This window comes from Trichechus manatus, unplaced genomic scaffold (assembly GCF_000243295.1).
Source record: "Trichechus manatus latirostris isolate Lorelei unplaced genomic scaffold, TriManLat1.0 scaffold00126, whole genome shotgun sequence".
Classification (NCBI taxonomy): Eukaryota; Metazoa; Chordata; class Mammalia; order Sirenia; family Trichechidae; genus Trichechus; species Trichechus manatus.
The window spans coordinates 6,778,449-6,797,503 of NW_004444062.1; the positions used below are offsets into that span (position 1 = coordinate 6,778,449).

A 19,055-nucleotide genomic window follows, 5' to 3' on the forward strand; every position below is an offset into this window, starting at 1 on the left:
GGGCTTTTTAAAAAACTTTTTTTTTGAAGTGGAAAATTTTTCCAAATCACAAGATGTTCAATTTCCTCTTATTACTAAATCATTCCCGTTATCTTATCAGACCTTTATTTTTTGGAGCAAAGGGATACTGGCTGTGTCATTGGACAGTACCACATAGTCTGGTATTTAAGAGTAAGCTTGGAGTTTCAGAGTTAAAAACAAAGACTCATTCAAATCAGAGCCAATGGTTTTTGCTAAGAAAGGCCTGGAACATCCTTTCCAATGCTCTGCTGTGCCTTCACTCCTCATCCAAGAGAGAAAGCTTGCCATGGAGTCCTTACCCAGGCAGGGCAGGGTTCTGGCTGGGCAGCACGCCGTTTTGCCACAAAACGTAAGGAGCTTTTTACTTTAACTGACTTTAAAAGTAACATATGCTCACTATTAAAAACAAACAAAAACTGAAAATGCAAAAGGTATAAAGAAGAAAATGGAAAATCATCCATCATTAAAGTGCACATATAATTTACCCTCCGCAGCAGGAAGCTTTCCAAAGGGAAAGGACGAAGGACTATGACGGAAAATTGGGATGTATAACCTATACATCCTATAACCTAGATATCTTCGAATACATCATGGGTGTTTTTCTATGCTTATGCATACAGAAATATATACTGCGTGTTTGGTAAAGCAGAGGGCCAATGAAAATGAGGGAAACCTTTCATGAGTTGGATTGACACAAAAGTCCCAACAATGGACTCAAACATACCAATCATCATGAAGACGGTACAGGACCAGCCAATGTTTCATTCTGTTGTACATAAGGCCACTGAAGTCGGAGTCAACTCACCAAAGACAACTAACAACTAACAACAAAACAAGAGACCACGCTTAATGTAATTTTTTTCCTTCATTTACCAATTTTCTCAGACATCTTTTATATTGCTAAATATAGGTCTATTGTGTCATTTTTCAAGGAACACGATATGAATGGTCATATGGGTTTTTTGGGGGGCCTATTAAACAATGTCACAATAAGCATTCTTCAACTGTAGTACATTTTTGTCTGACTAATTTCTAGAATAAATTCCTATAAACAGCATTGCTAGGTCAAAGTAAATAGAGTTTACATCTGGTGCATACTGCCAACTGCTCAGGTGGCCACTTTGTAATCTCATTCCTAGAAAAGTACATTCTGGCTTATATAGTTCTACCTTGATACCTTTAGAGAGACAATTTGGACCCAAACTGAATTTTGAATTATTTAAAATTCCATAGAATTAGTTTTCCTTCTCCCAAGTTGACGCCCTAATTGTGACACTGTACCTCAATTTTAACTTGAAATGTTTGATAAGTTTCTATTTCTGTCATTTAGGGGAGCAGAAAGGAGTCCTGGTGGGGCAATGGTTAAGCGCTTTAACGGTTAACCATTAAAGGTCGGCAGTTGGAACACACCAGTGGCTCCACGGAAGAAAAGGCCTGGCGATCCGCTCCTACAAAGATTTCAGCCTAGCAAGAGTTATGTGGCAGTTCTACTCTGTCCTATAGGGCCCCTATGAGTCGGAATCAACCTGATGGCATACAACAACAACAACAGATCATTAAGAGCACAGGCCTCACTACCCAAATAGGACTGTTATCTTTCAAGGTCTCTAGAGTGACTTGGCCTCCATCTGAAAGATCGAAGGTTTGGTTCTGACTTAATCTCATTTTTTATTCTGTGCAACAAGACAGATGGAGGTCATCTGTTTAAAGTTGTTGAATCTAATATGTTGAAAATAGCTGAATAATTGGCAAAGCCCCGTCCATGGTTATAGATACACCACTCTCTGCAGCAGAAAGTGATGTGGCAAAGTCAGGGGATACATGAGAAAATTCTGGGTGAGCGTCAGCTCACCCCAGTATATAAACTGTTCAACCATCTATACCCACTTCCACTACACAGGTTCCAGATTCCTAGAGTATTTCTTAGTCTCCCTCGAAAAATGCATTGTGAAATCCCATATATCCAAGCGCCAGGCTTCTAAGAAGATGAAACATTTGAAATAGCTGTCATAGACCCATGCAATGAGCTTCTTGGGGAAACAAAGTCACCCGAAGACCATCATCTGGTCAACTGTGAAATGCAAAGAACAAACTCGTTCTTTTCTCTGCTTTCTCCTTTTTCATAACAGCAATCTGGGGCCATTTGGTGAAAGGTAAACCTGATTAGAAGCAGCCTTCCTGATACTTGGATTTTGGACTTCGGGCCTCCAGAACTGTGAGAGAATAAATTTTTGTTTTTTAAGCCATCAAGTTTGCCTTATTGGTGTAAGGGTAAACCTCCAACAACCTTGACAGATGCAGAGAATGTCAGAAATGGAAGAGTGCTCCAAGGTCCTCTACTCCAAGCCCTTCATTGTACAAGAGAGGAGATAAGAGTAAAGAAAGGTGAGAGGAACTGCCAAAGGTCATACTGGAAGCTGCTAGTGACTTAGAACCTGAATCCTCACCACCAGCAGGCATTTCTGCTCTCTGAGAGCAACACTGTCCAGGTGAGGTTCAGTGGGAGGCAGTGCTGTATGGTGCTTGGACCTCCAGCAGACTTGGGTGTGGGCCCAGCTCTGTGGCCCTGGGCCCCTTACTCAACTGCTCTAAGCCCAAGTTTCCTTATCCATGGAAAGGGTACAGTCATAACTAGCAATAGCTACCTATTATTAAAATTGAGGCCCCTAGGTATTGAAAACTGTTTGTGCTTGACTGCCAATAGAAAGGTTGGTGGTTCAAACCTACCCAGAGGTACCACAAAAGAAAAAGCCTGGTGATCTGCTTCCATTAAGGATTACAGCCAAGAAACCTCTGTGGAACAGTTCTACTCTGTAATACAGAGGGTTCCCAAGAGTCAGAATCAACTCAAAGGCAACTAACAACATTATTAAAATTGATGCTGCCAAAACTCGGAAAAAAACATTAATGCCTAATAGACTACAGTAGCAAATGCTGTTTTGTTCCATTGACTCTCTTAGAGATGAAAAATCCTCTTCCACTGTAGAGGTGATAAAGTCAGAAGAAAAACATCAGGTCAATATATGTTTGTAACTCATTCTAAACACCTGGTTATTCATGACTATACTGGCCAGAACTCAGCAGCACTAAAATTAATTAGAATCACAAGGCTTCCAATCTTGCCAGGAGACAATGACATACATTTTAAAAGAAATCATTGTTTGCTTTACTTGAACATTAATAATCACTGGAGTTAAGCTCTAAAACAGTACTTCTCAAACTATCTGTCATGAGGAACCAGTTTTTCCTTTTTCTTTTTAATCTTCCAATCCACTGCAGACTGATACTTTTAAAAAATGCATTATGAAATGAATTAGTAGAAAAGCAAAACAAGAACAACATTGACCAAAACAAACAAACAAACAAACAAACAAACAAAAAACCTACGTTTTTTATAAGGATCACACTGTCGAATCGATGAAAACATTTCCAAATGCTTAGGCTCAGTTTCTGTACTTATCACATCTTGGATCAGTAATAGTTTGGACTAGCACCAGTCAGCAGACCACACTTGAAAATAGTTATTACTGTCAGCTCTTTAAGGCCTTCCAGTGTACTAGACACAAGCTGCATGCTCCAAGTATCCATTCACTTACTCCTCACAACAGCCAGGGGGGAGGCAGGAATTGTCATCACTCACCTCTTACACATATGGAAAGTGGGGTTCAGAAAGGTTGGGTCATTTGCCCAAGATCACACAGCAAAGGAAGTGGCAGAGCTGGGAGTCAAACCTGGGCCTATGTATCTGAAGTCTGTGCTCTACACTCTATATTGTCTCCCTAATCCAAACCCATTGCCATCGAATTGATTCCGACACATAGCAAGCCTACAGGACACAGTGGAACTGCCCCATATCCAAGGCTGTAATTTTTATGAAGCAGACTGCCACATCTTTCTCCACAGAGTGGCTGGGGGGTTTGAACCACTGACCTTTCAGTTAATAATCAAGTGCTTAACAGAGCAATGGTTAAGCACTTGGCTGCTAGCCGCAAGGTTGGTGGTTTGAATCCACCAGCTGTTCCATGGAAGAAAAGACCTCGTGATCTGTTCCCATAAAGATTTCAGCCTAGGAGATTCTATGGGGCAGTCCTACGCTGTCCTACAGGGTCACTAAAATCAGCTTCAACTCGACGGCACACAACAACAGCAACAGCAACAAAGTACACGAAGAGAATCCACATAATTAGTTTTAAATTTCCTGTTTAACTCAGGGTATATCATCATACCATTATCCAGTTTATAGGCAACTAAGCCCTTGGGTTTTCTTCTGCCTCCTTCTTGTTTCCTGGTCTTCTGAGCATTTAATTTTCTATTAGGAACCATGAAAGGTGATAAAACTCACATCAGTTAAGATGTTTGGAAATAACTTAGGTAAATAACTTAGGTAAAAAGGAGAAGACAGCCACTAGAATTAGACCTTAAAATTTTTGTGAAATCTTAAATTTTTTTATTCCATGCTTCTCCCCATAATCACTGAGGGATGAGGTTGGCTGGATTGATTCCCAATAAAACTTACCTTGTCCAACAGCTGAATGCATTTTTTCCATGTCGAATTTAATTTTTGATCTTCCTGGAGTGCTTAGCATCTTTTCCCACACTGTAGTTACTTCTTTAAGACAAGGAGTGATTTCTTCATAATCAAGCTTCAGACGCTTGTTCAGCAAATCATTTTCAGAGGCTGGAAACAGAACATTTAGGCGCTAGTTACTAAACACTATGTGTCTTTAACTACCTGACATCGCTGCCTAACTTATCTTTACTGAGACGTCCAGCAGTTACAGCCAGCTAATGTCCAAATTAAAATCACTGTTCCCACCTCACCCTATTTGGTCCCCCAATTTTTCTTATCTTGGAAAATATGAAAAACTTAGAAGTCATCCTTGATTTCTCCTATTCCTCCACCCCCAATATGTCCTGTTGGCTCTACTGCTAAAATATATCCCATATCGGCTCAACTCTTTCCATCTCCTATGCTACCCATTTAAGCCATAAACATCTCAAGAGCAGGAGCTATATGTTAAAATTCCTGATGCCTGGCATGGTCAGAGCACAAAATTTCTTCATATAAACAAGGAGAGGCTCTCTGAGGGTAAGTTCTTTTTATTTACAGTCACAGGTAACTTCTACCCATCGGTTCTATTTCTGCTTCCTAGAGTTAACAGAATAAATCTACTCTTTTCATACGATATCTCCTCAAACATAGAAAGATAGCTATTGTTTCCCACCAGCTCTTACTCACCCTAAGGCTGCATTAAGAAGAATTCTACCTAAATTACCAAACAGGAAAAAAATCAGTAAAGGAAAATTTTAATTGACAAGTCTAAGAAAGATTAAACCTACAACATCACTCCCACTTCACAACCACTAAATCCTACTTAGGATCGCTCTAATAGGGATCACAACAGAGAGTCCCAGAAAGAGCAAGAGAAAAACGTAAAACAGAATTCAAATTCACGAAAAAAAGATCAGACTTACTGGTCTGACAGAGACTGGAGGAACCCTCAAGACTATGGCCCCCGGACACCCTGCTAACCTAGAACTGAAACCATTCCCGAAGCCCACTTTTCAGACAAAGATTAGATAGGCCTATAAAACAAAAAATAACACATGTGAGGAACGTGCTTCTTAGCTCAATCAAATATTCAAGACCAAATGGGCAACTCCTGTCCAAAAGCAAGATGAGAAGGCAGGAAGGGACAGGAACTGGATGAATGGACACAAGGAACCCGGGGTAGAAAGGGGCAGTGCGCTATCACATTGTGGGAATTGTAACCAATGTCACAAAACAATATGCGTATAAATTTGAGTGAGAAATTAACTTGAGCTGTAAACTTTCACCTAAAGCACAACAAAATTAAAAATATATAAATAAATCCTACTTGGGCAGAGCGGCCATATTGTCAGTCCTCAAATCCAATACACATCACAATTCAGATATGAACTGTGTATTTATTAGGCAAACAGATATGGTACATAGCTACTTATAAGCTAATATACAGACTTTTGCAGAGCTGATAAACTGGTCTTCTTTATCCTAACAATAAAACAAATAAATACTTGGTACATGTGTGTCATAAGCGCTTTATGCTTAGTAACATTTACTCCTAACAACATTTGAGGCAGTGTTTCTGGATGAGAAGACTGAGGAACTGGGAGGCCACGTAGCTTCACCAAGGACCCAGGGAAGAGATAGCAGAGACGGGACTGGAATCCAGGCATCCACTGCAGAGTGGGAGCCCTTCTCCACCACACTGCAGTGCATGGTGTTGTTAACCAAACGCTTTTTTTCAGGGACGAGGCATGCATGAGGTTCAGTGGTAGAATTCTCACCTTCCATACGGGAGACCCAGGTTTGATTCTCGGCCAATACACCTCAAGTGCAGCCACCACCCCTCTGTTACTGGAGGCTTGAGTGTTGCTATGATGCTGAACGGGTTTCAGCAGAACTTCCAGACTAAGATGAACTAGGAAGAAAGGCCTGGAGATCTACTTCTGAAAATCAGCCAGTGAAAACCCTATGGATCACAGCTATCTGATCTGCAACTGACCAGCGGGATGGCGCAGGACCAGGCAGCCTTTCATTCTGTTGTACACAGGGTCGCCATGAGTCGGGGGCCCAATCAACTGTAAATAACAACAACAAAAGGTATGTATCAATTAACCTGCTGCCATCGAGTCGATTTCGACTCATAGTGATCTGACAGGACAGAGTAAAACTGCCCCATAGGGTTTCCAAGAAGTGGCTGGTAGATTCAAACTGTCAGCCTTTTGGTTAGCAGCCGAATGCTTAACCACTACGCCACCAGAGCCCCATGGCTCAACCAAAGGCCTTAAATGTTTGATAAAATCCAATGAAGCTACTTTTACCTATAGTTTTCTTCGTGTGAAGGTTTTTCAATACAAACTTGATCTCTTTAACAGATAAGGGCTATTCAGATTTTTTTCCTCTCATTTCAGTTTTGATAAGTTGTGTCTTTCAAGAAGTTTGCCCATTTCACATGCCTGCAACAAGCATCAGGTCTCCAAGACAAGACATTTAGATACAGGACCACACTATTTAAAATATTAAATAACAGTCCACAAACCCCTGTTGTTTGTGGGGCTAGGGGAAAGCCAGGACTAAATAAGATCAAATGTAATTTTGCAAAAGACTCATTTGAAACATTACCATTTAACTCATTGCCATCGAGTTGATTCTGACTCAAAGTGACCCTATAGGACAGAGGAGAACTGCCCCATAGCATTTCCGAGGCTGTAGTCTTTACGGAAGCAGACTGCCACATCTTCCTCCCATGGAGCAGCGTGGTTAAGTGCTCAGCTGCTAACCAAAAGGTCGGTGGTTCAAACCCACTGGCCACTCCGTGACAGAAAGATGTTGTGGTTTGCTTCCATAAAGCCTTGGAAACTCATATGCATTTATATGGGGCAGTTCTACTCTGTCCTATAAGGCTGCTATGAGTTGGAACTGACTCAATGGCAATGGGCATTACCATTTAACATGGATGTATAAACTAACTTGGATTTTGTGACTAAGGCTCAGGTCTGATTTATGCCCACTATTTGAGTGGGCTGCCGCTGCCCTATCCTTAATTCTGCTCCATTAGCAACTGCTTTCACAGACGAGATTCTCTTGCCAACTGCCACCGTCTCTTGAATACTTAGAAAGGCTAAGAGGCTGGTAAGCTCAGCAAGTAATGATCCCAAACTCGTAGATGCTTTAGAAAAACTGTACTCAATATTTAATTGTTTTTATAGTAAACACAATTTGTTTAATTAGGAAAAAAACTTTGAAAGACCAGACTTAATTGTTTGAGACTGGAGGAACCCCAGAAAGCATGGCCCCCGGATTCTCTGTCAACAAGAACTAAAACAATTCCCAAGGCCAAGTCTTCAGACAAAGATTGGACTGGACTATGGGACATAAAATGATACTCATGAAGAGTGTGTTTCTTAGGTCAAGTAGATACATGGAGCTAAATGGGCAGCTTCTGTCCAGAGGTGAGATGAGAAGGCAGAGAAGGTCAAGAGCTGGTTGAATGCACACGGGAAATCAGGGGTGGAAAGGAGGAATGTGCTGTCACAATATAGGGAGAGCAATTAGGGTCACATAACAATGTATGTATAAATTTTTGTATGAGAGACTAACCTGAATTGTAAACTTTCACTTAAACTACAACAATAAAAAAAAAAAAAGAAAAAAAACTTTGAAATTAAAATGCCTGCAAGTACAATTCAAAATTTAATGTGCTATCACATCACCGTGCAGATGTAATATCTGTAACCTCTTAATCTTAGTTGAGCATGAAATGCTGAGTTATATGAACCAGTTCAAGCAATGGCATGTTGACCAAAAACCACAGTTACATTATATTAGATCATCCTCTGCTGTCCTACATTAAGTTGCTCTATCTTCACTTAATAACAGGGGGGAAGTAGCTTTGCAGAGGGGTATAGAGGAAGGACTGTTGGCTTGGGAGGGAGGTGGTACATTTTAGTCCCAATGCAACTGAAAATTAGCTGGTTAACTTTGGGGAAATCATGACTTCTGCTTCCAACCATCTACAGTGGAGTGGGGTAGATTTAGATAATGTGGTTTGATTCTTTCCAGGATGCAATGCTTCCAGAATAATAATAAATAGGCATTCCTTATATTCAAAAGCCAGGAAATTGGCTTAACCATAGGAACCACCTCCCCTTTCATGTTCCTCTAATTTCTTTCCCAAAAAGGTACAAGTCAGCTTGAAGGCTCCATAAATTTCAAGAGCCACACCCAGTTGCAATGTAATCTTCCTTTAAGAATTAAAAAAAAAAAAAAAGCAACAGAATGACTGTCTCTCTAGTACATAGAAAACTCCCTGGTTAGTTCTTGTCAAATCTTGTTTCTGTATTTAATGAGAAAGTTCCACACCTACATCCAAACAAAACTGCCTAAATATTTTTAGGCAATTCATGATTAGGCTCTTATTGTTGATTATTTTTCTCAGGTAATCCAAGTACTGTATACCCTGATACAATGAACTGATGCTTCATATATTCAGCAAGTTTGTTCTGCTTCCACCACAAAGATAAGCATACATTGACCTTTATGGAACTATGAAGAGAAATGAATTCCAAAAGGAAAATAAAAGACTACACAGAATTTAATACTGCCAGTAAGCCAGATGAAATGAAAAAGCAGTAGAAAGACGCTAGCAAGGGCCAGTGAACTTAATGCAACTTAATGCAACACCAGGTAACCTTAGGAAACATTTTTGTTCACTCTAGTCTGTCCAGCCATCATTTACACTGCAGTATGTGCTTTGCTTTGTAGCATACTGACATCACCTAATCAATTACAGTCACGATTCCTTCCAACATTCCTAGAAGCTGGCCAGAGGCATTCCAATTTTACAGCTACACCCTGATTTTACACGGCTGTCATTTGCAAAAAGATTGGCTAGGATAAGCATTAAGGTTTGTGACCTACATGATGAACATAAATGCCTTTTTACTTTTCAACAAAAATCCCAACACATACATGAATGTAAGTGCTGTGTCCCAAAACTGTCACTTAGCTGATGACATGCTCACTGATGCCATCACCATCAAACTCCTTTTAGACTCTGAATTTGACTTACTTTTTGGCACGCACCAGAAGATGGTAGAAGAAGAGTGGGAATAAAACTCCTCTCACTGTGACATCACCTTGCAGAGTATCCCCACATTCATAAGCAGCCTGTTCCAACTGTTGGACTACTTTCATATCAGAAGGGTCTTATTACTTTATGTTTCACGTCTTATTATTGGTCAAAAAACAGAGACTCATTTTGACTGTGAACTTTACTCATCAAATTTGGTGTCTTAAGGAAGTTTATCGTTTTATTTTCAATTCATTATTTCATTTTTGTTAATGACAAACATCAAGATCATTATCAAAAGATGAACATTTGCAACCATGGAGGGTGTTCAATTAAACACCCTAATTTCAAAATGGTCTGGGCAATGGCACCATGAGTGAACTACCTGCATAGTTTCCTTTGAAAGAGTAAGTTCAAACCTCCCCAACAAAAATCCTCATTGTTTCATATCCAGGCAGCTCTCTGCACTCCAATGCCAATGCGCTTTCCCATTACATCACACAGGGCACATAAGCTAAGTTTCTTAGCTATTCTGAAAATAGTATTTATTTATCAGCTCAAGTGACAGTACGGAAACAGGAAATTAACAAAGTCTAAAGTTTGAAAATTCATGTCTTGTTTTGATACTCTCAGTAACAGAACAGGCAGAGTTCAGCCAATGCTCAAGTTTATCCCCCTTTTGCCAGGTTAGCGACTCGCTAAAAATGTACACAGCAAGGTGTATCAACTTTAATGATTTAGGCAGGATCGGCTCACACCTAACACTCAGGTGTAGACTATGGCTGAGGACAAAGTAGGAAGAGAGAGAGAACAGTTTTCAGAGGGTTAGAGTTTAAATTTGAAGGTTGTATCTTAGAACTTCCAGACACTATGCCAATAATGACCATATGGGAATAATCAATATAGTTGTGTGACTATCATTACATCTCCAGAAAATAGTTAATTTACTTTTGAAAAAGTAAACAGGTTTACAGAAAAAGTAAAACATATATGTACATATATGTGCATGTAGTAGGCCATGTTGCCCTTTTTTAAGATACCATGCTTATGTCTGATTTGATTCACTTCACAGCAAAGACAAATTAAGATCGTCAGGCATGTTCAGTATCAAAAATGGCAAACCAACCTTGTAGCTTCTGATTCTCCTTCTCCATTCTGAGGAGCAGTATCTGTTGTAGAATAGCCTTCTGCCATAGCTCTCGAAGCTCGCGAGATGTCCTTTTCTTTTCCTCTGGTACAGGGCCAGCGGACCCATCTTCACAAACTGGTTCTAAAGGAGACCGTGGGGGGAGTTCTCCCAGATCTGGGTAATCTGGACAGGGAAAACAACATTTCAGAATGTCATTTTTTCAATCAAGATTTATACTCAAACATGGTGCCAAATTAGCAAACTCTGCTCGTTTAGGTATCATGATACCAACAACTTTAAAAAATTTTTTAATACATAGGAATCAATTATGTTTGAGCCACAAACACGAAACTTACATCAGATAGTAAGCACAAGTTACGGTATCTCAGAAAATATTCAAAGATACCTACCGTTTAAGATGTAATGTTTTTATCTTTAACTCAGTTAAAAACCCTATTGCAGATTTGTTATCAGGAGGGACCAGTCCCTAGAGAAGGACATCATGCTTGGTAACACAGAGGGTCAGTGAAAAAGAGGAAGACCCTCACTGAGATGGACTCACACAGGGGCTGCGACGATGGGCTCAAACATAGCAAGGATTGTGAGGATGGCGCAGACTGAGCAGTGTTTTGTTCTGTTGTACGTAGGGTCGCTATGAATCAGAATCAACTCGACAGCATCTAACAATGACAACAACAATAGCAAATATTCATATATATAAGCGTTTGGCTGCTAACCAAAAGGTTGGCAGTTCGAACCCACCAGCTGCTCCTTGGAAACCCTTATGGGGCAGTTTTACTCTGTCCTATAGGGTTGCTGTGAGTCGGAATTGACTGGATGGCAATGGGTAGGGATCAGTCTCTTCGAAGGGCTTTGTATTTAATAACTTATTTAACACTCACAACCATCTTATGACGTGGGTACTGTAACTATTCACAGTTTAAGTAAAAACAAACTGAGACAAAGGGAGCTTAAGTAACTTGCCCAATGTCACACAGCTAGAAAGTAGTAGAGCCGAGACTAGAACCCACGTGGTCTGGCTTTCATGTGCATTCTTAACCACTGAGTTATATGGCTTGTTGTTGTTAGCTGCTGTCAAGTCAGGCCCCAACTCATGCAATCCCATGCACAAAAGAACTAAATACCATCCAGTCTTGTGCCATGCCCATGACTGGTTATGGATTGGACCATTGTGATCCAACGGTTTTCACTGGCTGATTTTGGAAGTAGATCACCAGGCCTTTCTTCCTAGTCTGTCTTGGTCTGGAAGATTTGCTGATACCTGTTGGCATCACAGCAACATGCAAACCTCCACCAATAGACAAGTGGTTGCTGCTCATGAGGTGCACTGGCCAGGAATCAATCCCGGGTCTCCTGCAATGAAGGTGAGATTTCTACTGCTGAGTTATATGGTTAGATATTTTGAAAGATGATGAAAATATATTCAATAGCCAGTAGTAACAGTGACCATTAACCAGGGCTTTGAACTGGTTCATTCCAGTTCAAACCCCTGCTGAGAATTTGTATTTCTAAGACGTTCTCTATGAAAATTTGCATTTCCACCCCAGATACACTGAATTAGAATCTACAGTTTAACAAAATACCCAGGTGATTCTTTTGTGTAACTTCCTGGGAACTTGTCAGAAATGTGAATTCTCAGCAGGGTTTCAAACCTGAGGAACTGGTTCAAAGCCCTGCCATTAACTACTCTCTATCACGTGCTGGGCATTGTGCCAGGTATTTTATATAGACAGACTCATTTAATTCTTAGGACAACCCCAGAAAGCAAGCATCAGCTGTCTATTGAGGAAACTGGGGCTCAGAGAGGTCAGGTAACTTGCTCAGGGTCGTAGAGTAAGTTGGTGAGGTGGAATTGCAACCTATCTCTGCCTGACTTGGAAGGTCATTCGCTTTCTGGATACTACTGCAATTCAAATGCTTCCTATTTCATCAACTTTTAAAATTCTATTTACTAGTTTAAATCTCCTTACATTTCATGATATATGTACCTTTTTCAACTGCAGAAAGTATGTTACTGGTATACAGCACTGCTGTAACTCACAAATATTTTTCAGATGCACACAGAGAACATCCCACCTGCTGACCATGCAACTAGCTATGAAGAGCAGCAGAGGTTCCTGTGCAAACAGACATCATATGTATGACACGTGCATCCTTGAGAACGTGTGTCTAAAGAGAACCTTTGTGAATAAAATCCTCATCTTAATGTATGCACCCTTACTGTATGTACACTTCACAGGCAATTTGAGCCTCATAACCACCCGTAATACAATTCAGTTTTTATACAGAATGTTTTCTAACCATGCTCAACGATCTCTTCAGTTGATAGCTCCAATTCAGTTCCATGTTATGATTAATTTGCATACCACTCATCAGCATTGATTGCTCACTCTCTAAAGCTGGGTTTGACTCCCTGCTATGAAATCTAGGAAACCAAACACAAACTACAAAACAATTTCCTAAAATAACTTGTCCATCTTAACGTCTAAGATTATTGAATTAAAACTTTTTATAAGCAATTATGTAAGAATGCTTTGAGATCTCTGTAAGCATTTAAATGCTTATCATCATATCTCTTGTGTATACTTACTTCTTATGAACCTACTAAAGAAATGAATACATTAAAATTCTACTTCTTTTGGGGAGAAGTAAGAAATAAGTAGGCAGTTTACGCACATTTTAGGAGAATGCTTACATATAATGTTAAGTAAAAAATCATGAATCAAATGTCTATATAATAAGATCAATTTTATAAATATTATAAGAGGCAGTATAATATAGTGAGTAATAGGGCAATCTATGAAGCCAAGCTGCCTAGACTATAAATCAAGATTCTGTCATTCACTGATTTTGTGATCATCAGCCAAGTTGCTTAATCTCTCTCTGCCTCAGTTTCCCAATTTGTCAAGTGGAAATAACAGTACATCCCTCATAGTGGTGTTAAAAGAATTTAGTTAATATATAATATATATGACTAAAAAAAAAAAAACCTAGAACAAGGCCTTTCACACGGTAAGAACACAATATTAGTTCTTAATGTCTGCTATTATATATTCACAAAGGGGCACTGAAAAAAATACTAGGAAGGAAATACATCAACATTTTAGCCACTCAACTGTAAGCTCTAAGAAGGTAAGAACCTTGCCACACTGTCAACCAGGGTTTCCCCAGCACTAAGCACGTTTCCTGGCCCCAGCAGATGCTTGATAAATAATTGTTGAATAAAAGAATAGGTAAACAGGTTCCAGAGGTGCTATTGTTCTTAATATTTCCTATATTTTCTAAATTCTAGACTATGAACATTCCTGTAATTAAAAAAAAATTATTAAAGATAAATAATACAAATCTATTCTGAAAAATGTTCTCTGTTAAGGTCGGCAAATACACCTAATAGTTTACAGCAGGGGTTTCTCAACCTCAACACTATTGACATTTTGGGTAGCATACTTCTTCATTGTGGGGGGCTTCCCTGTGCACTGCAGGATGTTCAGCAACATCTCTGATCTCTACCCACTAGATAGAGTAGCATGTGCCAACCCTAGCCATGACAATCAAAAATGACTCCATTGCTAAATGTCTCATGGGTGAGTGCAGGGAGGGGGAATCATCACCTGTTGAGGACCACCGAGTCAGAGTAAAAAAACTTACCACTTGTTTCTCTCTTCAGCCCTCAAACCTGTTGCTGTCTAGTCAATTCTATACAGTAGAACTGCTCCTTAGGGTTTTCTTCGCTGTAATCAATCTTTTTTTTTAATTGTGCTTTAGATGAAGGTTTACAGAGCAAATTAGTTTCTCATTAAACAATATACATATTGCTTTAATTGGCTGTCATCTTTACAGAAGCAGATTGCCAGGCCTTTCCTCTATGGCACCACTGGGTAGGTTTGAACCGCCAACTTATAGGTTAGTGGGCGAGCGCAAACCGTGTGCATCACCCAGAGACCTTTCCTAAACCCTGGAAAGGAGTAAAAATATAACTCCTTTGCCCACATTTATTTTGTGCAGTAACAATTACTGATTTTACAGTTTTCAATTAACAAAAAATTTATAAAAAATACTTTTGTCCATATTAAGAGTAGCCTAGTTGCACAGTAGTTTACAAAAGGGGGCTAGTTAAAATATTTGTTTTGTATTTTGCTAGCTGGGTCAGTCCAAGGAAGTTATTTTCTAACCAATACAAAAAGATCCAGATTCAGGACAAGTCTACAGTTTTGTAATCAGTCCTCTTTCATGTGTGTGCATATGTAAATGTTGTGGGGGCTGGGGGGCAGTTTTCTGCGGGGTTATTGACACATACAGGGGGTTGGGTGGAGTGGCAGGGCGAGGGTGAGAAGATGAAAATATCGGACAACTGTTAGTTGACGACCTTGCTCTAATAATAAGTATGTGCGTTATTTTAACTTGGATAATTCCCAAGCCAATCACACCAGCGTTTATTGAGACTCCCATACACACCCAGCAACGTGCTAGGCACTCCAAGAAGGGCTACTCTGATGTTCCTATTATTCTCCAGAACAGTCCTAGGGCTCTGGCTTCTTTCCTCGACTTGTACTCCTGCCGAGAGACTGTGTCACAAAGGCCAATGCTGAAAAGTATGAATCAGTACAGCAGAGACTGAGCCGGGGTTGGGGGCCACTCCACCCCCCCAGGCCAGTGGTGACAATGCCTCTTTGTAAACACATGCAGCTTTTGGGTTCCAGTCCCTCAGTGCAAAATATGAGAGATGATATTTACCTCCGAGTGCACCAAACGGTGAGACTACAGGCACTGGCAGACATAAAGTCTGCAAAGCCATAAAACCAAAGGGTTCTGATAGCATGTTAGTCTAGGATTAGATTTTATTATTCTGACATATCCTAGAATGACAGGATGTAGAACGCTTAAATTTAATTATGTAGACCTTCAGAAACAACAACCTGCAACGGGCTAATTGGATTTTAAAACCAGTCATAATGCAGGGGCCCTAAGAGACAATTGCCTCCATTTAAATCACTACTGTGAAATTCCCAATCGAGTCGTAAATATGATCTATGCTGCGGTGTCAGTATTTCAGAGGCCAGATTATTCTCCATCAACTCTGTACTGCTGCGTTCTTCTTTCTCCCTGTACATTTACTTATATGCAGGGAAGAGTCTGATGTTGCATCACTGGTGTGAAGAGAATCAATGCTGCAACAGAGCAGGAGAAAAGGAACATGAATCTGGCCCCCTACTTGTCCAGTATCTGTCTCCATAAAGTGCTGACTACGGGCCTCCTTTTTTGTACTTTCACAAAACATTGGCATTAAATTTTCAAGTGCAGTTCTCCTCCTTTTATAGACCTGACATTAAATCACACATTAAGTGCCCTGTAAGAAAGAGGAGCTCCATGAATAAAATGACAGACTCTTATTCTCCAATATGCTGGCTTTTTCTGTTACCCTACAATACAGCATTTTACAGTTCTCTCCATCCCTCCTAAAAATTCTGAACTCCCATCCTAAAAGAAAAATACATCTTTTAAATTCCAGTTCTTCTGAAACTTCTTATTTAACAAGTTGAAGATTTTGAAAACAAGAATTGAAATTGAACATTAAATCTCTGGAGAAGAGTTAACAACAGGGATTAACATCTGCAGTATTTGTTGTGACTAACAGCTGAAGATTTCTTAAAATAACTCAAATGACTACATAAGATTTAAGAGAGAAAAAGACAGCCCTTTATGAATGCTGTCAAAATGTTTGTTAAGTATGACCAGCTTTACTTGGTGGTGCAAAAAGTTGGCAGTTTGAACTCACCAAGGAGCTTCGTGGGAGAAAAGAGCTGGCGATCCACTTCTGTAAAGATTACAACCAAGAAAAGCCTATGGGTCATTTCTACTCTGTCCCTTGGTGTCGTTTTGAGTGGAAAATCGATTGGGCAGAACACAATAACAACTGTCCACCTCAGAAGAAAGGCCTGGAGATCTACTTATGAAAAATCAGCCATTGAAAACCCTATGGAGCACAGTTCTACTCTGACACACCTGGGGTCACTATGAGTCAGAATCTACTCTAGGGCAACAGGTTGGTTAGAAAGAGTCCTCTGCTCTCAACTACTTTTCCTTTCTCTATAACTGACTCATCCAATTCTCCAGAAGCCTGTGAAAGAAAATGAAGTATTACTGATAGATGTTGACAAATGTAGGGAAAACCAGCTTTAATTGTTTACTGGAATTATGAGTAATATGGCTACTAACTCACCCAGTGGTGATGTGAAAGGAAAGCCTGGCAATCTGTTTCCCATAAAGATTACAGCCAAGAAAACCCTATGGAGCAGTTCTACTCTCTCACATAGGGTCACTATGAGTCGGAATCAACTCAACGGCACCCAACAATAATCACAACAGAATAGAGTATAATTGCCAGGAGGGCAGAGATTTCTGTGTCCTATGCCCAGAGTATAGGACATTCCCTGAGAAATATCAGGTGCACAATGAATATTCACTGAACAAATGAATTCATCTAAATCTTAAAATCTAAATTCAAATCTCAATCTTACTCAGACTTCTTTGGATGTTTTAGGGAAAGCAATCAAAAGAAAACCTTGTTATTTCCTACAGTGGTATAATACGACATTCTAGGTATAGGAAAACATTTTTAAAAATAACCTTCATAGGTAAAAATAAAATATTTTTAAGTTCTTGCCACATGCATGGCAGGCTGCTAGGGATTCAGATATAAGTAATACATAGTTCCCTTAAGTTTCAACAAAGTGACACAAGTACACAATTACTATAATAAAGGAAATACAAAGGAAGTGTTCTAGAAGCTCAGAAAAGACAGACCATTCAGTCATCAACCAAAATGGGCCTTTGGTTCATTCACTGATAGTCACCTGTACACCTACTTTATTCTGCCACCCCTCCCACTTGGCAAGTGCCACTGCCCACTCTTGCACCCCTGGACTAATGACAGACCGTGGGCAACACCTGCCCAACCTGCCCTCAGCTGCCCCCCAAGACCAGCAAACAGACCCGCACTCACACATCCAGCTGCTACCCCACCCACCCGGAGACAGGTGCTGAGCATTCCAGTACAGCCAGAGTAGCACCCCCTTTCCACCTGCCCAGATACATCAAAATGAAACAAAACAAAAAATCAAGACGCAGCCAACAAACATACAATTAATAAATAAATATAATAATACCTTGATGCCATGAAGACAATGGACAATATTAAATTACCTAAAGAAGCAGGACAAGATGGCTCCAGCAAGTAACCAAAATAAAGAACCAGAAAACCTCTCTGAGGAAGAAATGGTAATGGTACTATCGGATAAGGAATTCAAAAGACTTATACATGGGGTCTTCCAAGAGATCAAGGAAAATACAGACAAAACACTACAAGAATTCAGGAAAACAATACAAGAACAAAAATGACAAAATAAATAGACAATTAGAAATCATATAAAAACAAGAACAAGAAATTCAAAAGATTAACAATAAAGTTTCATAAATACACAACATAATGGAAGGATACAGAGAAGAATCAAGTCAATGGAAGACAGAATCAGTGAAACAGAGGACAAATCCCTTAACACTAATTAGTCTGAGAAATAATCAGGCAAAAGAATGAAGAAAAATGAAGAAAACCCAAGAGTTATGTGGGACGCTATCAAGAGGAATAATTTACACATTAACAGAATTCTAAGACAGGAGGAGACTTTTAATAAAAAGCACAGAGAAAAGTTTTGAAGATTTGTTGGCAGAAAATTTCCTTAATACCATGAAAGACAAGAAGATATCCATCCAAGAAGCACAACAAACCCCAATAAGGATAGATCCCAAAAGAAAATCACCAAGACATATCATAATCAAACGTTCCAAAACCCAAGGCAAAGAAAGAATTTTGAGAGGAGCTAAGGAAACACAGAAGGCCGCCGACAAAGGAGAACCAATAAGACTAAGCTCTGATTTCTCGACAGAAACCATGCAGGCAAGAAGGCAATGGGATGACATTCGTAAAACCCTGAAAGAAAACAACCGCCCACCAAGAATTATATATTCAGCAACATCCAGACAATTTTAATTGTTTAAAAGACAATTCTTTTAAACAGAAACTAAGGGAATGTGTAAAAACCAGACCAACACTAGTAGTGTCTGGGGTCTTAAAAGCCTGTGAGCGGCCATCTAAGATACTCCAATGGTCTCATCCCTTCGGGAGCAACGGAGAATGAAGAGAACAGGATACAAGGAAAAGATTAGTCTGAAGGACTAATTGTCCACAGCTACCAAGGCCTCCACTGGAC

The 19,055-nt window shown here is 39.8% G+C and overlaps 1 protein-coding gene across 6 annotated transcripts in view; it reads right to left on the minus strand.

Annotated features, from left to right (window-relative positions):
• The window catches only part of TBC1D1 (TBC1 domain family member 1), a 276,672-nt gene that overhangs the window by 49,837 nt on the left and 207,780 nt on the right, over positions 1-19,055 (minus strand). For all 6 annotated transcript variants that reach the window (XM_023738964.1, XM_023738965.1, XM_023738962.1 and 3 more), the window contains 2 exons: positions 10,765-10,950; positions 4,538-4,699 (listed from right to left, as the gene is read on the minus strand). In XM_023738964.1, the coding sequence (XP_023594732.1) occupies positions 4,538-4,699; positions 10,765-10,950 (348 nt within the window). The remainder of the gene's footprint in view (positions 1-4,537; positions 4,700-10,764; positions 10,951-19,055) is intronic.